Raw genomic sequence first — 21,214 nt, forward strand, 5'->3', positions numbered from 1 at the left:
ACTGAAATAAATCTAAATAATGTGTCCACAAAATAAAACCAGAAGTATAACTTATAATTTTTTTTAATTAAACAAACTAAACTTAAATTTACAGTAATTTCAAAATGGTATCAAAACTCAAAAAGCAAAGCTGTAATAACCTTGTAGTGTGTGACATTTGAACAAATTATAATCAACCCCAAATTGAACTTTCTGCATGAGGGAAAGCAGATCACCCTCTGAGTTGTTGTATCAGGGTTTATGCAGGTTTCACCTAGTAAAATGTAAGACATTTTTAAGACCATTATGAATGAACTTCCGACTTTCAGTGGGGAAAACGTTAAGGATTTTCTTTGTAATGGCCAGAGGACTTTTTCTTACTTGCTCCATTAAAAATAAAAGTTCAGTTATTTCTTAGCAACATATTTTAAATAATGTGTCAAAACAAGCAAACTCTAGTTATATACATATTTTTTATTATCAGAACTTTTCTTTAAAAAAAGTTTTAAAAACTATAACAAACTAAAATGTATGCACAACAAATACACGAAGAACCTTTAAACAAATGTTATTGTAAGGAAGATAATTAAACCATATTGGTAAATTTCAGATGGATTGTTGGTTATAGCTTTACATGGGAATAGAAAAATTGAGACCTGCTTAAAAGTATTTAAGACCTACAATACCATATTTCAGTTCATTTAAGACTTTTTAAGGCCTAATTTTTTTTTTTTAATTAAGACATTTTAAGACTTTAAGACCCCGCGGACAACATGTGTATAAATAAATCTTAGTAACCTCACATGTACATCTCTAATGTGTATCATCTCTGATTTGTTTTCCATTTAATTTAATCTTCAAAAGTCTTCAAACACCTAGTACAGAGTTTCAAAATAGTTTTATTAGTCTGTACAACACTACATAAATGTAAATAACTGTTCAAATACAAAAGGTTTTTAGTAAGCAAAGAAGTGTGCAAAATAAAAACAATCATTTTTTTCTCTTGACAAAAAAAAACAAAAAAACTTTAAGTCAGAAAAGAACCATTATTTACCACAGAAATTGAAATATATATTCAGTAGTCTCGTATAATGACTCAAGGATGACAGATATACAGGGTATCCAAACAAAGCCATCTAGGCATATATTAAACAAAGATACAATTTCAATCAAGAAAGAAAAATGTGCCAAAATGTGCTAATAAAAACAAATTTACCTTGTGTGATTAGTCTAATCGTCAAATCTTTGAGTATTTAATACTTATAAAAGCAAGTGGTAAAACAATAACAAACACTAAAAGCAAAATGACTCAATTCAAAAGCTGAAGGCACATCTAAAGCATTGTATCAGCAGACTTCTTAGGCTTTATATCCAGTTCAGATGAGTTTGTAAAAGACTGTAGATCACGGAATTTGTATATTCACACATTTGGTCCAAAAGTGCTTGATGTCCATATTTATTATAAAGTCACAGTAGTGTTATGAATATTTTCCTTGGCTTTTCTTTCACCATCCATACACTGGGTGACATCCTATGTATTGAAGCTGTCTTCATAAGAAGGTGGAGCCTCTGTTAAAAGACATAAAATCAAATTAATCATCAGGTAACACTGTACTTGCTAAATGAACAACCAATGAAAAATATTAACAATGGCATTATTAAATACTTGAAACTAAAGAGTAAGAAAATAGAACTTAAAAATACAAGTTAAATACTTTTTAATTCTTTACTTTTTAATTCTTTTAAGGCTTTTATTTTATTCACTCCAACAACTGTAATGGTAATCAATAATAAGAGCTGGTATTAAGCAGTCCTCCAAGATTTCAGACAGCCTTTTTCAGATTTTTGCAACCTAAAATGTCTGACTTAATGGCATCTTTTATTGGGCTATTCTGCTGTGAGAATATAAAGACATTTTTATTTTCAATGAAAAATCACATTCAGCCAAAGTCTACTTGAAGCATCCTTTGGCTGAATGGGAGTTTCAATGATACATGGCTAAGCAAAATCTGAGAGAAACTGCGTAAAATACAATGAAGCCAGCTTTTCTGAATTCAGTGGCATTTTCTTGATTTTGTATTGAAGGGATAGTTCATCCAAAAAATGTTAATTCTGTCATCATTTACTCACCCTTCACTTGTTCCAAACCTGTTTGAGTTTGTCATGTTGTTATGTAAGAATATAGGACAAACAAATACTATGGATGTCAATGGTTACAGGTGTAGTTACACAACATTCTTCAATATAACCTCTTTTGTGTTCAACAAAACTAAATAAACTCAAACTGGTTTTGAACTAAGGTAAAGAGTAAACAATGACGCCTTTTCATTTTTGGGTGAACTGTCCCTTTAAATGCTGTGATATGCAGAATTTAAAAATCCTGAATGAAATCACTGAGCATGAACATCAGTGTAATTACAAGTAGGGTTGTCACAATACTGAAATTCGGTACCAATCGTTACTGAACTTCTAAAAACATCCATATCTCGCAAGCATTTAAGCGGTGTTGAGCAAGTTCTTAAATACTGCTGATTTGCCAGCGTGTTCATGTGCTCAACAGAAATGACTGTGATTGGCCGTGCAGGTCATGGGTTCACCGAACTCACTGCTGTTTACTGAGCGTAACAACAGATACTGAGACACTGGAACGTTTTAAAGCCCCAATTCATCAGCGGATTGCTTGTATGTCAGCTTATAGATAAACCAGCTGATCGACATGACTTTAAAACACTCCAATGTCCCTGTATCTGTGTTTACATCCAATAAACAGCCTTTTTTACTGTTGAACACATAAAAACAGTGGAAAATCAGCAGTGTTTAAGAAAGTGCTCAACAGCGCTCAAATGTTCGCAGGAAATGGACGTTTTTAAAATTTCAATATCGATTGGTGCCAAATTCCAGTATCATGCCAACCCTAACAAGTAAACCCAGACATTCTCAATGAGTTCGTTTGCATGGACACCAAGGGCTTTATTTTTATGATCTAGGTGCAGAGTCTAAAGCGCATGGCGCAAAAGCATTAAGGGCGAGTCCAGATCCACTTTTGCCATTTTAAGGATGGGAAAATACTATCTGTGCCCCTGCGCATGGTCTAACAGGGTTGTGCTTATTCTCTTAATGAGTTATAGGTATGTTTTGAGCATAACGTGCATTAAACCAATCAGAGTCATCTCCCATTCCCTTTAAGAGTCAGTTGTGTCGCGCCGTGGCACATTTGCCATTTACATGACTTTGTAAGTGGAAAAACTGAATGCTTCACTAGTGGGAAAACAGTTAAACAGACCATCCTCAGTGAGAATAAAGAATAAGCCTCCTCCATTCGGCCTCTTTACTTTTGTGGATAAGGAAACAGTGTTGTACGCACTTCACTGATGACATTCATTAGCCTACATATTTAATTTTGCTTGTCAAGCGCAAAGATTTGTTTCAAAACTGTTTATAAAATTCAGTTCTAATTTCCAGCAAACAAATAAATGAACAATAATAATGAAGTGTGGTCAAAAAACTGAGTTATATCCAAACATGCATCCTATTCTTATGTCCCATAAGGTGATGGAGACATCTCCAAAGCCCGACAGTTGGACAAATCTAAACTTGTTTTTATTAAAACAAATAAAAACAAACTGAAAAAAAAAACCAAGGTGAAAAAGGCATGGAGGCAGTGGTTTTTATATTTATGCAGAAAATAATCATTTTTGTAACATTTTAATCGTTTAATTTCTTTTCATTTGTTAAGATATTTACGTATTGCTGTACATCCTGTGTGTGTTAAGCAATGTGTAAGCGTTTAAGGCGCACAACTGACGAGCTCAGCTCTGAACTTTAGACATGCTTTCAGCTGGTCAACTGCGCAGTCTATTTCAGTTCCTCAAAATAGCAACACGCAAAACAACGCGCCTTAACACACCTCCTTTCTAGACTGAAACACCCATGAGTACACAAATTGGCACAAATGGATTTGCTATTTAAACGTGGCGCAAAACAGGAAAAATAGGGTTGCGCTGGTCTGAAAAAAAAACAACAAATCGTGCCAAACACGTCTTGCACCTTTTTGCGCCGGGTGTTTGATAGGGCCCCAATACTCTAATTCTAATATGATTAAGACAGTACTCTAATTACGAGTCTACCATGTAAACAGCTATTTTCGATGACCTGAATCCAAATAAGGTCATAATCGAACTAAACAGAAATCAAATTAGGACATGTGGAGTATTCCGATTTTAGTTACGTTATTGAAGTGCAGTACAGACATGTAAACAAATAAATGAATTTATTATCGCGGTGTAGTACTTTTCGCTCCATTTTGTGACAGGATGCACACATGGCAGTTGTTTGATGTTTGATGACAAATGAATGAGAATGGTTTCAAGCGAGCAAGCGGGAAACTATGACTATGATGAGAATTCTCCCACCAGTTCTTACTGCGTACTCTCATCCAATATCTCAAAGTTTGTCGCGGAGGCATGAATATGTTAGTGAATGAAATGACAGAGGTGGTCTGTTCCTTGAGAATTTGCATCTGCCGTGGACTGTTTGCATGCATAGTGTTAGAAATTAAATGCAGTTGAACTGGTCACAAAATTAAAAACAAATCTGATGGTGAAAATGGTGCCATGATGAACACAAACTGTTGTTGTGTGAAATACCGGCAAAAACTAGTGTTGAATGGTGACGTAATGACGTTAATCGAACTATGTACTACAACATGTAAAACAGAAACATGAAAAAAAAAAAACTAGGGCTGGGCGATTTGGCCTAAAATCAAGATCTCAATAAATGAACATTGAACAACTTGATTACGATTAATGAGCGATTATTTTATTTATCTATTTTATGTTTTTGCCCTCATAATTCACTGACAAGCTTTGTACAGTAAATATGCTCACATATTAAAAGTGAGAGATTTTTGAATGTAGGGTGGATAACTCGATTTTAAAATAATTGAATGAAACACACACCAGCTACTATCTATGATTATTTATTGAGCATCAATGCTGAACAACTGAAATTAAAGCACATTGTCTAAAACGCATCTCTCTGCTCTGCCCATTGTCGTCAATAATACCAAACCAACCAATCACAAAGCTTGAACTACGCGCCATTGTGACGTATAAGTAAATTTTTTTGAGCAGTGCGTGGGTATGCGAAGGCTGCACCGGACTGTACATGTGCCCTTGGCAGAAGTATAATACCATAATAATATAATAAGTATAAATCATAATATAATTGTAATTCAGCCTTAACAGAGCAGGGTCATGCGAGTCCACACGTGGTAGGGAAAGTAATTGAAAAAACTGACCTGGAAAAATTTGATCGATTATAGGTTCTGAATGTCGATTTCAATTATTTTTCGATTATTTATCACCCAGCCCTAAACGGAACATTCAAAAAGCAACTCATGTGAACATCTTATTCATATTATTGTCCTATTCAGATTAAGGCAAATAATTCGATTATTGATGTCCATGTTAACGTAGTCAACCTGAATCCCTCTATATAACCTGAAAAGGTCAACCTGAATCCCTCTATATAACTAACCATTCAAATGCAATGACTGTGTGTCACACCTTGTGGATATGCTGAACTCCTATAGCTGGGAGGCACACTCGCAGAAGAGGGCGTCTGATTCCTGTCCTGAGAGCTGCTGGATGATGACGGAGGAGGTGCTGATGGGCCACTGGAGCTCTGTCTCTGTCTGAAACTCAGGCCAGGAGCGTAGCTGAAGGCATTAGGGGACACTGGACCCTGAGAGCCTGGCTCTTGATGCGGGCTCTTGAGCATTTCTCCATTGTAGTTACTCACACTTGGGAGCTGTGGGTACAGATCGACTGGAGGCGCACTGGGGGAAGCATGGGTGCTGCGAGGCCTGGGTTTGGGTGCAGGTTTTGGGGCTGGCCGTGGTGGCAGATTTGGAGCTTCAGATTCAGGAGCAGATGGAGATGGGGCAGGGGTGATACGTGGGGCTGGCATTGGGGCAACCGTCTGGGAAAGGGAAGGCTGAGAGGGATCCAGCGCCACGCTTCCAATGCAAATGGGCAGAGTTAATGCCACCTCGGGGTATTTCAGATAGACCTGAAAAAAAGCAGAAAACAAACGTGCAGATGGGATTTAGTAAGAGGAAGGAAGCAGGATATACTAACTGTAATTTGCATGAACTTTTGATAAAGCACATCTCCCTCATATGCATGTTCCCAGTGATTATGGATTAGAGAAATGCAAGTCATTATTAAACGCTCCACAATGGAGAAAATCACTTACAGGAAAGAAAAAGTCTGTCACACAATATGATTTGGCAATGTAATACATTTGTGTAGCAAACACGTGACTTAAGGAGCTGACCTGAATGTAATAGCAGATTTGAATGAGGTTTCCATCGGCCAGGGAGGAGTGAGGAAGAGCAGGTACAATGATCTGCTGATTCCATTCTGATTTATTTCCACCCTTTACTCCAGGTCCTTCCACCTCCGCTACGGACCGCAAGTCATATGTTGGCTTCTTGGTATTATAGGTGACTTTCTGAAAATGAGAGCAACAGTGAGGGTTATATTATGATATTAACCAATGATGTAACTGTGTGTGCAGATCGCAAACGCCAATGAATCTATAGCAGTCAAAAACTAGTCAGAATATTAAAAGGAAAGATTAAAATACAGTCAGTGTTCACCAAGGCTGTAAAAACAGCAATATTGTGAAATGGGATTGAAACATAAAACATGTCTGTTTAAAAATATTAAATCATCCTTCAGAAATTATGCTAATGTGCTGATTTGAATATGCAGAATAATTTCTTTTGTAAATAAGACCTTTTTGAGGATTGTTTGAAGAATGTACACCTCAGAAGAACAGAATACTTTTTATGGTCTCTTTCACAATGTGAAATGTGAAAAATATAGGTTTCTGACTGGAATCTGTACATTTTATGTAACCTAAAGAAACTGTAACAAGAAATATAATTATTATAAGAACAACATATTTCTCAAAGTAATAATCATAAATTAAAACAAAATGCTTTATTACTTATTTTAAATGTAGAATTTTTAACTTTAACAGAAATAAATGCAATAATAATAATAATAATAATAATAATAATAATAATGATAATAAAAAAAAATTATGATGCACTTAAACTCAAATGGCTACAAGATAGACAACAACAAATAAAAATGCAACTCAAACCAGAATTACAAGCTTGCATAAAACCTCAGTAACAAGCCAAAAGTCATACCACACTGATCAATAATCAATAAATAAGCTAAAGGAATACAAACTGCATAAAAATGACAGTGACACAAATTAACTGCTTTACTAAATATATGCGTCACAATTTAAATAACAATTCCATAATTTAGTGAAGTCAAAGTCAGCTTCATTGCCAATTCAACCACATGTACAGAACATACAGAGAATTGGAATTGCATTACTCTCAGACCCTAGCATGCCTAAAATATAATATTAATATAAAAAGTAGAATTTTAAAAAGAAATGAGAATAAATACTATTGCACATATAATGTAATCTAAAAGTATAAGTAAAAATAAACATTTGTAAACAATCCCATTACACTTAAGGGCACTACAAAAGACCATAAAATAATATCATAAGGTTCTACTCTTAATAAATAGTCGTTAAATTTAGTCCAAGTTTTAATTTCAATTATTAGGCAGATTATTTTAACTGATGTTAGGACCATGAGCTATAATGTAATATAGAGTTATTTTTGCTATGTTCATTACTTATACCTTGCCAAATTTTGTATGTACACATTTATTTATTTGTTATAATTTCAGCAGCATTGACTATATTCACGGAAACATTAGTAATACATATTCAATACATAACAGTTTCTTAATAAATAAGCATCATGCAAAAAATATATACACAAATAAAAACATTACTGACAAAATGTCTAATAAGATCTTTTAATTTAGTCAAAATATATTCTAAAATTCACCCAGGAGACACCTTTTTAAATTTCCCTTAAAATATTAACTGAATCAAAAACAACCTCTAATATCACTGGAAAATATACATTCTATTAAAATATGCTTTACCTCACCAAAGATGCCAAGACAAATTCCTTGACCACATAAACCCACAGTACATGGCAATTAAAGTGCTTCCGAATATGATATCAGTCTCAGAAACAGCAAAACACACTCAGCAAGCTGTCAGTGTCATCTTACCTGCATTAGACTGGCAACCACATGACCTGTCGTCTTGTCAGATTTGTTTTCAATCCCAGCGGAAACTTTAATGATCTGTCCTGCGATATACCCTCGCATGTCAGTCTTCGCATTCAGCACCACTGTCCCATTTTTCACAAGCATGTATGAGAAATTCTTGGTTACAGAGGATGAGCTAGGTTCCTGCGCAAAAGATAATACAAATAAAATAATTATTTATATTACTGGCAGTAAATCAGTTCAACCAGTTACTATTAGTCATGCAGTATATTCAAATGTGTGATTATGTAGCACAAATACCCGTATTCCAGGTACTTCATTCAGGTTCAATGTGTTGGTCATAGAGAATGGCTTCTCGATCTTGTAGTCTTTGGCAAATCGAGGTGTGTCGATGAAAGCCCGGACTCGGTACATGATCTGTCCATAAGGCCCTACAAATGAAGTTGGTGCAGCAGCTACAAAAGACAGAATAATAGAGGTTTGAATATCTTCTGTGACAGTTCAGATAAATAATGAATGATTCCTTGAACGGAGAAAGGTTTTTAATTATCTGACTTCTTACAAACAATAGTCTTTTGTCATATTCTTTTCTAGTAAATGGTTTAAAAATATGCATTATTCATTAGTGTCAAATATTTTTAGCAAAAGGCTAAAAACCACAAAAGCAAACGCTGCAGCATGAGAAGGCACATTTCTCTTATTGTTCTGTTAGGAAACGCTGAAACGTCTCAGACAAAAGAGGAACAGCAGATGGAGGTTTCAAATAGCAGCTGAGCAACTTCAGACCATATGAGCAGCAGTAGCCTGTGGGTTTGTGTGTCTTAGCTTTACATTGCGAGATGAGTGAATACAATGAAGGTAGTTAAGAAATATAATTTAAACTCTGACTGACTTTAACAGAACTCCCAATTTAAGTATTCACAGTAAGTGGCAGTACTCTGTGAACAATGTAATATCTGCTTTTAACTTAAAGCGGTGGTACTACACTGGAAACTTTTAAATTAAATTCCTGTTTTTATCAGTGTTAAAAAGTCAGCTAAACAGTTTGTTTTTTGACCACAAACTAAGGTCAGGTTTTACTTCCTTTTAAAAGAAATGAACACTTCATTTACCAAAGCAATTTATAAATGTTCCTACTTTCCTCATATCAAATTTCTATCAAAATGCATCCCAGTTAACCCCAAACTGGGGTTTTTCAAAATGGGCGGTCATATGAAATAAATTTTAGAATGATATCTAAAGTGACAACATGACACAACTAAAGCAGGGGTGCCCAAAATCAATCCTGGAGGGCCGGTGTCCTGGAAATTTTAGCTCCAACCCCATTTAGTCACATCTGAATCCACTAATCAATCTCTTTCTATGTATACTTGAAACTTCCAGGCAAATAAATTTTTTTTTTTAAAGTTTGGGCTAAACTATGCAGGACACCATACCGGCCCTCCAGGACTGAGTTTGGACACCCCTGAACTAAAGAAATGGTTGCGGTAATACCTAAAAATTGAGATTTAGCAATATTCAAATATAAAATAATGCCAGAAACATGCTACTTAACATTAGAAACATGCTAGTAAACATACGGAGTCATATAAAAAACGTTCACACTGTTCATTTATGCTAGAAACATGTTAGCAACATGATATTTGCATGATATAGCAATGTGCTAATTAATGGTTAAATCATGTTCATTCATTCATCGTTCATTTTCCTTCAGCTTAGTCCCTTTATTCATCAGGGGTTTGCGATCATCATATGTTTTACACAGTGGATGCCCTTCAATGTATTAACAACATGCTGATTTTTGCTCGAAACATGTTAGCAACATCCTCATTTATGCTAGAAACATGTTAACAACATGAATGAACATGAACAAATCAATAATGCTTTAAATATTACCAACATGCCCATTCATGTTAAAACATGGCAGAAACATTAGTACTATGGTAAAACTCAAAAGCAACATGCTAATACAAGCTGAGGTGTTAAAAACGTTAAGTCTAAAATCTAGTTTTAAAATAAACTATTATTTCTCAATATTACTGTATTTCTTCAGTAAATGCAAGTACATCCACCTAAGATAAACTGGGTATTAGCATTTATTAGTTTGTGAGTATATAGTTATACAAGAGGACTATTTTCTGTAGCTGTGTATACACTTAAAGAGCCCATATTATGGCTTTTTGAAAATGCCCTTCCATGTAGTGTGTACCACAGCTCTAAGTGAAGTGAAATATCCAGCTAAGGCTTAAATCTGTAAGTGTACAGTGTTTAAAACTATTGATTCATCTATAAAAGAGTCGACTCATAGTGCTTCAAACGAGTCGCCTTGATAACGAGTCATTAGGTGTTTCGCGATGACGCAGCCACGAAACACAAGCCTCGCCAGTAGTTACGCGCGCAAACCAGGGAGATTTGAAACCTGCGGCCCCGCCCACTAACACAGAAAAAACACTAGACACACACACACAGACGCCGCCGGTCCAATGAAGTCACGCTGTGCTCAGATGGATAATATTGACAGTCTCTACCCAAAGATGAGTTGTTAACCTGGTACAGTACACGTGGTTACTCTTTATATTCTCTTATCACATGTAAGCCACGTTAAAAACGCGACGCGTGCCGCTTTGTTTACGGATTTAACGTTAAAGGCTTTTGTGAGCTCGCGTTCCACTGCCGTTTGTCGTTGCTATGGCGATCGATCATAAGCTAGGAGACAGGACACTCGTGTCACTTTCCCTAGTTCTTCTGAGGAGCGTTGTGTGTGTGTGTGAGAGAGAGAGACTCGCGTCGCTTTCCCTAGTTTTTCTGAGGAGCGTTGTGTGTGTGTGTGTGTGAGAGAGAGAGAGAGAGAGAGAGAGAGAGAGAGAGAGAGAGAGAGAGAGAGAGAGAGAGAGAGAGAGAGAGAGAGAGAGAGAGAGAGAGAGAGAGAGAGAGAGAGAGAGAGAGAGAGAGAGAGAGAGAGAGAGAGAGAGAGAGAGAGAGAGAGAGAGAGAGAGAGAGAGAGAGAGAGAGAGAGAGAGAGAGAGAGAGAGAGAGAGAGAGAGAGAGAGAGAGAGAGAGAGAGAGAGAGAGAGAGAGAGAGAGAGAGAGAGAGAGAGATAGAGAGAGAGAGAGAGAGAGAGAGAGAGACTCGCGTCGCTTTCCCTAGTTCTTCTGAGGAGCGTTGTGTGTGTGTGTGTGTGAGAGAGAGAGAGGGAGAGGGAGAGAGAGAGACTCGCGTCGATCTCCCCAGTTCTTCTGAGGAGGGTTGTGTGTGTGTGTGTGAAAAAAGCCTTACACTATGAAGCGCGTGTGCACTGTGACTACTTTTATATAGTTGATTACCAGCTGGGCATTTCACTCTGTCTCGTGCTGAAGGCTGTCACTGTCGACCAATCGCAGCAGGCTGTCATCGGTCCAATCAGCGCAGATTAGCTTCGCGCTGAGGAGGGGGTTGGGAACAAATGAATCGCTGAACGATTCATATGGGAGTCGTTGGGATAATTAGGTAAAAATAAATGCAGGTTATAAGACCATCAAAGTGTTTTATGACCTTGCATGCATATTAGACTGTTGTTGGAGACCCTTACAACCTAAATATGACCCTATTTCATGTATAATATGGGCTCTTTAAACAGTTGTTAATCTCTGACGCATCTCGGAGGAATGCAGAGCGACAGGTCAGTTTGATTACATGAAACTGTCTCTCACCTGGCAAGAGAAACTTGAAGGGAAAACTGTGCTCGCCCTCTTTGAGAGTGCCTGGGAAACATATGGTGAGACACTGTTAGGGAAGTGATCAAGCATCCTAGTATTTGTAATGCGAGCAAGACTAATGACACCTGTGTACCTTTATCAGCTATTGAGACAGAGCTGCTGAAGTACTGCTCCTCGTCTGTCCAGTCGGTGTCATTTGATTTGCTGGTCACGCCACAGAAGCCCTGGCAGCTCACTTTGATGGCTGATTATGATATAAAAAGAGTCAAAAAGTCATAAACAAAAAGGGTCTACACAGAATGAGTATGCTACAACTGTAAACTTCAGTTTACAATAATATAATTAAATATGTTATATTAAATTAGGGCTGCACAATATTGGAAAGAACTGGCATTGCAATATTTTGCATTTCTGGAATATACAGTTGAAGTCAGATTTATTAGCCCCCCTTTGATTTTTTTTATTCTTTTATAAATATTTCCTAAATTATGTTAAATAGAGCAAGGAATTTTTCACAGTACGTCTGATAACATTTTTTTCTTCTAGAGAAAGTCTTATTTGTTTTATTTCAGCTAGAATAAAAGCAGTTTTTAATTTTTTAAAAGCCATTTTAGGGTCAAAATTATTAGCCACTTTAAGCTATATATTTTTCAATCGTCTACAGAACAAATCATATTATACAATAACTTGCCTAATTGCCCTAACCTGCCTAATTAACCGAATTAACCTAGTTAAGCCTTTAAATGTCACTTTAAGCTGAAGAGAAGTGTCTTGAAAAATATTTAGTCAAATATTATTTAATGTCATCATGGCAAAGATAAAGTAAATCAGCTATTAGAAATGAGTTATTAAAACTATTGTTTAGAAATGTGTTGAAAAAAATCTTCTCTCCGTTAAACAGAAATTGTGGAAAAAATAAGCAGGGGGGCTAATAATTGTGACTTCAACTGTATATATGTAGGGGTGTAAACCTACACTGGTCTCAAAGTTCAGTTACGATTATCCTGCCATCGATTCGGTTCAATTCGATATCTCGGTGCATTGATGATGCTTTCAATACATAATTACATTTTTTCTTCACAACACAATTTGTTTATTCAAATCTATAAATATATTAATATTTATATATTATTTGTAATACAATTTTGTCCTTTAATTCAAACAGTAAGATATATGAACTGTACCTTTAATTTTACCTGCTCAAAGAAAACACTCTTTTTGAATGTATCAAACAAAACTCCAATGCATGCACAGAACACAGCATGAGCATTTATGGCAAATAAAGTAAAGTAAATATTTATCCCGCTTGCTTTATGAGCGCTGTCAAGCGAGGTCTTACACCCCTATGATTGGTCACTGAAAGACTTTCCAGCAAACTCACAAGCAGTTGAACGGTGCATAATTATCTAGTCTTTAAGTAGAAGGAGCGTTTATTTTCCTCGCCCTCAGCATAGTATTCTACTGCGACATCACGTATATCAGATAAATGACGTCAGTATGTAATATCCGGTTATGATCTATTCCTGAACCGATATCGAATCGTCCCCATCTGCATCGCGGTGCACCGAAGAAACAATTAATTTTGACACCCCTAAGTGATATGAATATAATTTCACATAATTTTACATTGATTGGGATGGTTTTGTAGAGGGTGGCATCTGCATAAAAAACCCAAAATATATAAAGAAATGTAAATAGAAAACCTGACTAAACACTGCTTCATGGTTTTTGGTAGAATCTCATAATATTGAGGTGCAAAAATGTAGCGATCAAATCTAAGATACCACTGTATAGTTTATTTTATAAATAATTGAGCACAATAATCTTTATTAAGCAGCAATCTTTATAATTTCTTGTGACCAAATGGTTTAAATTTGCTTTATATCTAGAAGTTTGGCCAGAGGAGAAAAGGTCATGCCCAACTGAGCCTGATTTCTCTCGAGGATTTTTTCCCTTCACTTTCGTCAATTGGTTTGGGACGTGTGGGCCTGCGCATCAATGGATTTGCTCTTCACTGTTTGGACTTTCAGCAGTAAAAATTAAACCACACTGAACTCAACTAATCTGAACTTCAACTCTGAAAACTGGACTGAAGCACTTTCAATTTACTAGAACTTCAATGTTAGGCTGCTTTGACTCAATCTACATTGTAAAAGTGCTATAGAAAAAACGATGAATTAAATTGAATATCTTACAATTGCAGGACTTAAAAAAACAACACATTAAAGTAAAAATCTTTCACACTATTAGATTATGGTTAAAAATCTTGAATCATGTGTAATGAACTGTGGTTCCTTACTGTGGTCCTGCGATGTGACTAAAGCAGTTGCACACATTGTAATATCGTTGCTGAAACGATATACTGTGCAGCCCTACTTTAAATTATATTACTTTCCTGGTAACAGCTAAGCCAAGAAAGCTAAATAATGACTGGATTTGCCGGGCAGCGAGATGACAGGCTTGTTTCTCATTAAAAACTTAATTTGTCGTCACCCTGTCTTTACCGACAGGATGTTACATGTTAAGAGATTCAGATTGTCACAGTAACAAACATACAGTCTGCAGAGTGTTCACAGCACTGAGGTCAGTAAATTTATACACTTTTTGTTTCTCAAGAAATGTTCTGCAATCTTTGAGCCATTGCAACAAGATGAAAATACATACTGCAGGACAAAATTTGCATCAGTGCACACAAGAAATGTTGCAATATAAATTTTTCTTGAGTGTAAACACTGGCCTTATAAAGGTTTATATGATTTTACCATAAGCTTTCCATTGTTTACATGTTAGAATTAAACCAGAAATTTTACCTTTAGTTTAAACTAGATTGTTTAACTATTAATTTCTAATGATATTTAACATCAGATGTTGTTCACAATTGCTAATAATAAAAATATATATTTATCTAGAATTTTTTTTTTTTTTTTAGGATTGTAATTCTAAAACTGAAGTAATGCCTGCTGCAAACAAAAAAGTTAAATCATTATTTTAAGTTAGAGATATTTTGCAATAATACTGTAATACAAAATCATTAAACTTTTGAATGGTAAAATTAAAAGACAAAACAATGCCTCCTGGATGGCAACTAGCAAACACTACGTTGAGTATTTGGTTACACATTATAGGTATGTTGATGGTTTGTTTGAAAAAGCTGTTCTTTTGCAGTTTATCTTCTTAACACAACAAGCTTTATTTCCTCCTTGTTAGGCATTATGAAAACATCAGCCACAGCAATTAGACAAGATTGCTCCACTCTCAAAGTCATATTTACTAAATGAAACAAGCAAGTTTCACTCAAATATTGCTTTAAAAGTTCATTGTACTTAGAGGGATAGTTCACTCAAAAATAAAACATTTAGCCACTCTTCACTTGTTCAAAATCTGCTAGATTTTCTTTCTTCTGTTGAACCAAAAGATATTTTGAACAAAGCCGAAAACCTGTAACCATTGACTTCCAAAGTATTTGTTTTTTTCTATACTATGGACGTCAGTACAGGTTCTTCAAAAATCTTTCTTCAAAATATATTTATAATATCTTTAAATAACTCAGTTTATAACCAAATCGATGGTGAGTAAAATTTCATTTTTGGGTGAACTATGCTTTTGAAAGACAAATGTTATGTAATCTCAATAACTCATTAGATTAAGCAAACAGAATGACTAATGGATTTCTAGTTCTCAGGATGTTTTGTTTCAGACTGTTACGTGAGAGTTAAATGATATTTCATGAGTTTTTGCTCAAGAGAAACAGAGCAGATCTGTCAGTGTTTAATGTTCTCTGCTGAAATTTAAAAAGACTGTTAAAAATAGAATAAATTTGTTGGAGGCATTGCGGATCACAGGACGCTAACCCTTTTCACATATTTTGGGGATGTCCTAATATTAAAAGTTTTTGGAAAGGGATTGTTACGTGCTTGTGCTGTTTGTGTTATTTTTTCTTTCTCTCTCGTTGTTTTCCCGTACCTGCTTCATAATCTCAGGTTCCATTCATTGGTCAATCATTTCCTTCCCGCTGACGTCACTCTGACGCCATATCCAATAGGCCAAGACCACCCGGCATAAAAGTGCGCGCCATACCACTTGCCAGTCCCTCTTGTTTCCGTTGCTGTGTTTATTGAATTGCATCCAAAAAAACCCTGTCTGTGTATTTTGTTGTTGCCCGTTTCTGTGTGTTCACGTATCGGTCTGCTATGTACATCAATCAGTTTATTTGTTTCATTCACTTGTTCTGTTGTTTACGAGGCTTGGACGAAGCGGACAAGCAGGTCACGTGAATTTGCAACACGTAGGACTACTCTTATGTTTAGTACATTAGGTTAGGGGCGAGCACCACCCCTTGTACTTTTTGGATAGATAGAGTAGGATATATAACTTATAACTTGCTTAGAAGACCTCTGTGTGTTTATCTATTTTGTTTTCATTTTTTTAGTTAGTTAGATGTTTGTGGAGAGTTAGACATTGTTTGGGTTTTGTTTTTTCTTTAGCGCCGCCCACATCCCTTCTGCCAGATCTCTTGTTTTCCCCATCTTTGTGTTTCTCCCAATCATATTGTTTATAATGTAAAAGGTATATTTTTACCTTCTCTTTCTTTATTTTTGATTAATTCGTTGTTTTTGTTCACCTTGGGATTTGTAAATAAGTCACAGTTTTGGTATCTGCTTTGGTTGTCTTTTGCACTTCACTCACCTTATATATAGATTAATTTTAATTGTACTTTAAATGTCCCCACATTCCCCTAGACTACATCAGGGGTTTTTAACATTTTTGGGGGCTCATCCGGGATATAGCTTTTTTGAAAATATCTGAAATACTCCAATTGATTTCAGCTTTGAGGTATTTTGTGTATGAAATAAAAAAACAAATACATGTAGAGTATAGAGTCATCCTTGCTTCAAGTAAAAAAGCCATTACTAGATGCTGGTATAAACCTAATTCACCACAAATGCAAGATTTGATTGATGATTTGAAATATATTCATTATGGAGAAAATTACATACAGTGTGCATAACCAAAAAGATACATTTGTTGGCTTGTGGTTTAAATGGATTGAGTACATTACTCCCATACTCCCAGACTAATGTCTTTTTCATATAGAATTTTAATATTTATTTTTACTCTTAATATTGTTTTCACCCCCCTCCCTCCTTTTTCTTTCTTCTGTATATAGCTTTGATAAGGATGATGTAAAATAAGGCAAATGGATATGTTGTTCTGTCGCTGTCATGAAGAAATTTGTGTACCTCTTTGATGCCTGAATGGGGATTTTAAACTGGAAAAGCTGTAAAAGAGGCATTTGTCTACTGATGCTGTGAAGTGTATCTTTCTGCAATAAAAACTTAAATTTAAAAAAAGAATAAAGTAGTGTATGTGCTGATTTTTTTTTTTTTAAAGTATAAAAATGTAGACAATTGTCCTTAAATGGATTCAGTTGCCTTGTGTTTGTTGACTGTTCATTTGTGGACACTTAATGTTAATGTATTTACTACCATGAACAAAAAATAAACAATACATTTAATAAAGAATTTAATTATGTTCAGGTTAGTTAATGAAAACACAGTTGTTCATGGTTAGCTAATGTTCCCTCACACGTATTAATTAATGTTAGCAAGCGTGGCATTGGTTTTTAATACTGCATTAGTAAATGTTAAACAACTATTTAAAAATGCTGTACAACTATTGTTCATTGCTTGTTCATGGTTGTAAACTCATTAATAAATGTGTCCTGCATTGCAAAGTGTTCCTAATACATCAATTGAATTGTTTGAAATTGCTCATCCCCAACCCTTGACAGAAATGACTTTGAAAATGGGCATGCATAGCACACATTATGCACATTAGAGAGTTTAAGTGAACATATAACATAAATGTAACTGATAAATAAAGACTAATACATGATCTTTTTGTTCCTCCATTTTCCACTACTTTTTGCCTTTAATACATGATCTTCTTGTTCCTCAATTTTCCACCACTTTCTGTCTGTCTTTCGTTTCCCTGTAGACATGCTTTTAGTGTTAGCAGACAGAGATGTTACCACAGATACATAAGCAGCCATGGGAATCATGTCAGAAGAGACCCTTGTGAGCAACAACAACAACATCTGAAGCTGAAGATCTCATGACCAGTAACTCTGACTTATTGAACAAAATATAAGTGGTGCTAAACTAAACTGATTAAAAAAAAAAAAACAGGTGCAACTTGATTTAGTTCCCCAATCAATCAAAAGAATATGCTATTGATTAATACATCTGAAAAGAGAGCAAAAATGCTCTGTTAAAAAACTAGTTATATAAACAATGCCTTTTTTAATCAAGACAAAATTGTTGTTCTTGTAAACTCTGTCGGATGCATGCAATTGTTATTCTCCGAAATGTCAGCAAACCAGTCGGTGAGTATTTCCTTCAGCTACATCTCAGCTCAAACAACAGACCAGCCCCAAACCACATGACTTACACCACTACATACTGATCAGTGCTTCTGCTCAGACTTTTTATTGATTTCTTTTTTATTCTGACTGCACTCTGACTCACTTTGAGTCTTATCATATTTGCCCAACCCACAGCATGTGTGAAAAACATGTCATTTTAACTACATTTTTTCACAATGATTGTTATTCTTTTATATATACATATATAAAAACAAAAAGATGTCCACTCATAGTTTTACACATGCATATATTTAGAGGAAATCACACCTTGTTCCCATGGCCAAGGGAAGGCGGCCTAAAGCACAATTCAAACAGTACTGGCGCTGCATTGTCATTGCATTTCTGGAAACTATTAGTTTAATGGGTGTATACACAAGTCAGTTCATATGCATCATTTATTTAAAACAACTTATTTATAAATCAATATACACTGTAAAAAAATGCAGGGTTCCACACAATTCATTCACGTTGTCCCAACACAAATTTATTAAGTTAACTTAAAACTTTTAACAAATTTATGTGGATTGAACATAAAAAGTTATTAAAAAGACATTAAGTTGTTCCAATGAAATCTCAAGAATTGTGTTGTTTCAGCTCATTTTAATTAAGTAGTTTGAACAAGTAAAAAAATTATTATTTTTTTGAGTGCATCTAAATGCATTAAACGTGGACTGATGGTCCCTCAAAACCCCCTCGCTGCTCATTTTTTAGATATATACATTTCATAACAGAACAAAGTACAAAACAGTAAAAAATGTATAAAACTTAAATGAAACTAGCACATTTTAGGCCTATTTAAACATATGTAAGGCCTTGTTGATTTTTTTAAAGCTCAATTTTCGATTTTGCCCATTGAGCCTTTTACATGAGCCAGATTTATGTTGTCTCAAAATAAATGTATAGGAAAATATTTTTTTTAGGTTAGGTTTTGATGTAACATACTGAAAAGCATTGGAATTGCAGTAAAAGGTGCAGGTATGAACAGGTTGGGAGAAGTTTAATACAGGCGTACCAACTTTATTTTTATAGCAAACAGCCTGACCAGTGTTCCAGAAAAAAATGTGTTTATGTTTAGTATCAGAGAAACGATGAAAAAGTTTCGTTAGACAATTTTAAAGACGTTTAAATGTCTGCCAAAGGCTTAAAGAATAAATATGCAAATGAGCCGCTCGGAAAAACAATAAACACCAAAACTGACCATGCGTTACAAAGAGTAGGTTTCCTACACTGTTTTAGGCCGTAATTACTTGCTTGTTTTGTTTTCTTAGTAACTATTTTAAACCACAGGACCTGGCTATCCGAAACTATTCGTTCACCTGGCACTGCATCAAACAACATACATGTTACACATAATCGTGCTTATAAACGTGTATTATTGTGAGTGACCTTAAGTACACTCAACTTCTGTTTTGAATGGACAATTTAAGAGAAGTGGGCTACTCAAACAGAAACTAAAGTTTTTTTTTTTCTGTGTGGTTTATGTCTTACTCCTCGTTGGCATGTCAATAAAACATGCACCAGTTTCGCTCGACCAGTTTCAGTCAGCCCTCGACCAAAGATAAAACCTCTAAACGTGCACGCTTCCAGGACAACAAGATTTATATTTACATCGCAAACAAAATAGGGCAACACGTATAACTTGCTTAGAAACTTATAAGCAAGAACAACAAACAAATCTACAAAAGCAACATGGATGTCAGCGGTGTGCGTTGATTAGGATCTTTTTGTCTTACCTTTACATTGTATGGACTGCGCGATTGAGATTTTCAGAGTCCCCGTGAGAGATTCACCAGGACTATAAACCGTTTTGTTGTTATCAAAAGTTATTTCGAATTCCTGAAGCTTCCCCATTCTGTCGTTTTCCCACCACGAACAGGTGGTTAAGCGAAACTGATCCACAAGGCATAAAGGAAATGCCTACCTGTCCTGTGGCCGACGTCACGCAGCTGATATCGTGACGTCACATCGCCGTTATCAAACAACACCTCAAACTGACTTATTTTTTTTTTACGATTTATTTACTACAAAACAAACAATATACGTTTCACTTTTTAAAAAAATGCTCGTTGTCTTCTGAAATGTTTTTGCATTCACTTTAATGATAGGCTAATATTCAAATTACTACTACTACTACCACTATTACTACTACTACTACTACTACTACTTAATAATAATAATAATAATAATAATAATAATAATAATAATAATAATAATAATAATAATAATATATTAACACGTTAACACTGTTGTGACTATTTTAAAATGGCCATGTATCAACATTTCCAAATATAACCACATAAATTAAATTTTATTCATACTGGCATTTTAAATTTAGTCTACATTAAATAAGAGTTTTTTGTTAATTGATTGTTGCTATTTCTTCTAGAATATTGTAGGCTACAAAACATTCAAAAGTTATTATATATCCAGTAGTATATATGTAATACTAAAATTACTTTGCATGAGTAGAATATTTATAAAAACCTGACAAAATTCTTGATCTTGTAAGAGCAACTAATAATAACTTGATTTCTAGTTGATCATTTGGAAAAGTGGCAGAAGGTAGATTTTTCTGAAGAATCCTCTGTTGAAAAGCACCCCAATCATCACAAATACTGAAGAAAACCAATTGGAACCCGCATGGTATGGACCCAAAAATCTCACACCAATCAGTCAAGTTTGGTGAAGGAAAAATCATGGTTTGGAGTTACATTCATGGAGCGTGCAAGAGATCTGCAGAGTGAATGGCAACATCAACAGCCTGATGTATCAAGACATTTGACAAATTCCTCAGCAGGATAGCGCTCCTTCTCTTACTTCAGCCTCAACATCAAGGTTCCTAAAAGCAAAGAAGGTCAAGGTGCTCCAGGATTGGCCAGCCCAGTCACCAGATATGAACATTATTGAGCATGTCTGGGGTAAGATGAAGGAG

The 21,214-nt window shown here is 35.2% G+C and overlaps 1 protein-coding gene across 1 annotated transcript; it reads right to left on the reverse strand.

Annotated features, from left to right (window-relative positions):
- Positions 1-1,005: 1,005 nt before the first annotated feature.
- On the reverse strand, positions 1,006-20,209 carry arrdc1a (arrestin domain containing 1a). The gene is made up of 8 exons (XM_056457884.1): positions 20,016-20,209; positions 11,992-12,102; positions 11,853-11,903; positions 8,463-8,617; positions 8,163-8,345; positions 6,319-6,495; positions 5,547-6,051; positions 1,006-1,548 (listed from the first exon to the last, which is right to left on the reverse strand). The coding sequence occupies exons 1-8, from the start codon at positions 20,131-20,133 to the stop codon at positions 1,511-1,513; spliced, it is 1,338 nt and encodes a 445-aa protein (XP_056313859.1). The 5' UTR covers positions 20,134-20,209; the 3' UTR covers positions 1,006-1,510.
- Positions 20,210-21,214: the final 1,005 nt, after the last annotated feature.

The sequence above is a fragment of the Danio aesculapii genome, chromosome 5 (genome assembly GCF_903798145.1).
Source record: "Danio aesculapii chromosome 5, fDanAes4.1, whole genome shotgun sequence".
Taxonomy (NCBI): Eukaryota; Metazoa; Chordata; class Actinopteri; order Cypriniformes; family Danionidae; genus Danio; species Danio aesculapii.

Coding starts and splice junctions, on each gene's coding strand:
- arrdc1a (XM_056457884.1), bottom strand. CDS start 20,133: ATGGGGAAGCTTCAGGAATTCGAAATAACTTTTGATAACAACAAAACG. Junction 6,496..8,162: donor TGGTTGCCAGTCTAATGCAG/GTAAGATGACAC, acceptor TCTCATTTTCAG/AAAGTCACCTATAATACCAA. Junction 6,052..6,318: donor AAATCTGCTATTACATTCAG/GTCAGCTCCTTA, acceptor GCTTTTTTTCAG/GTCTATCTGAAATACCCCGA.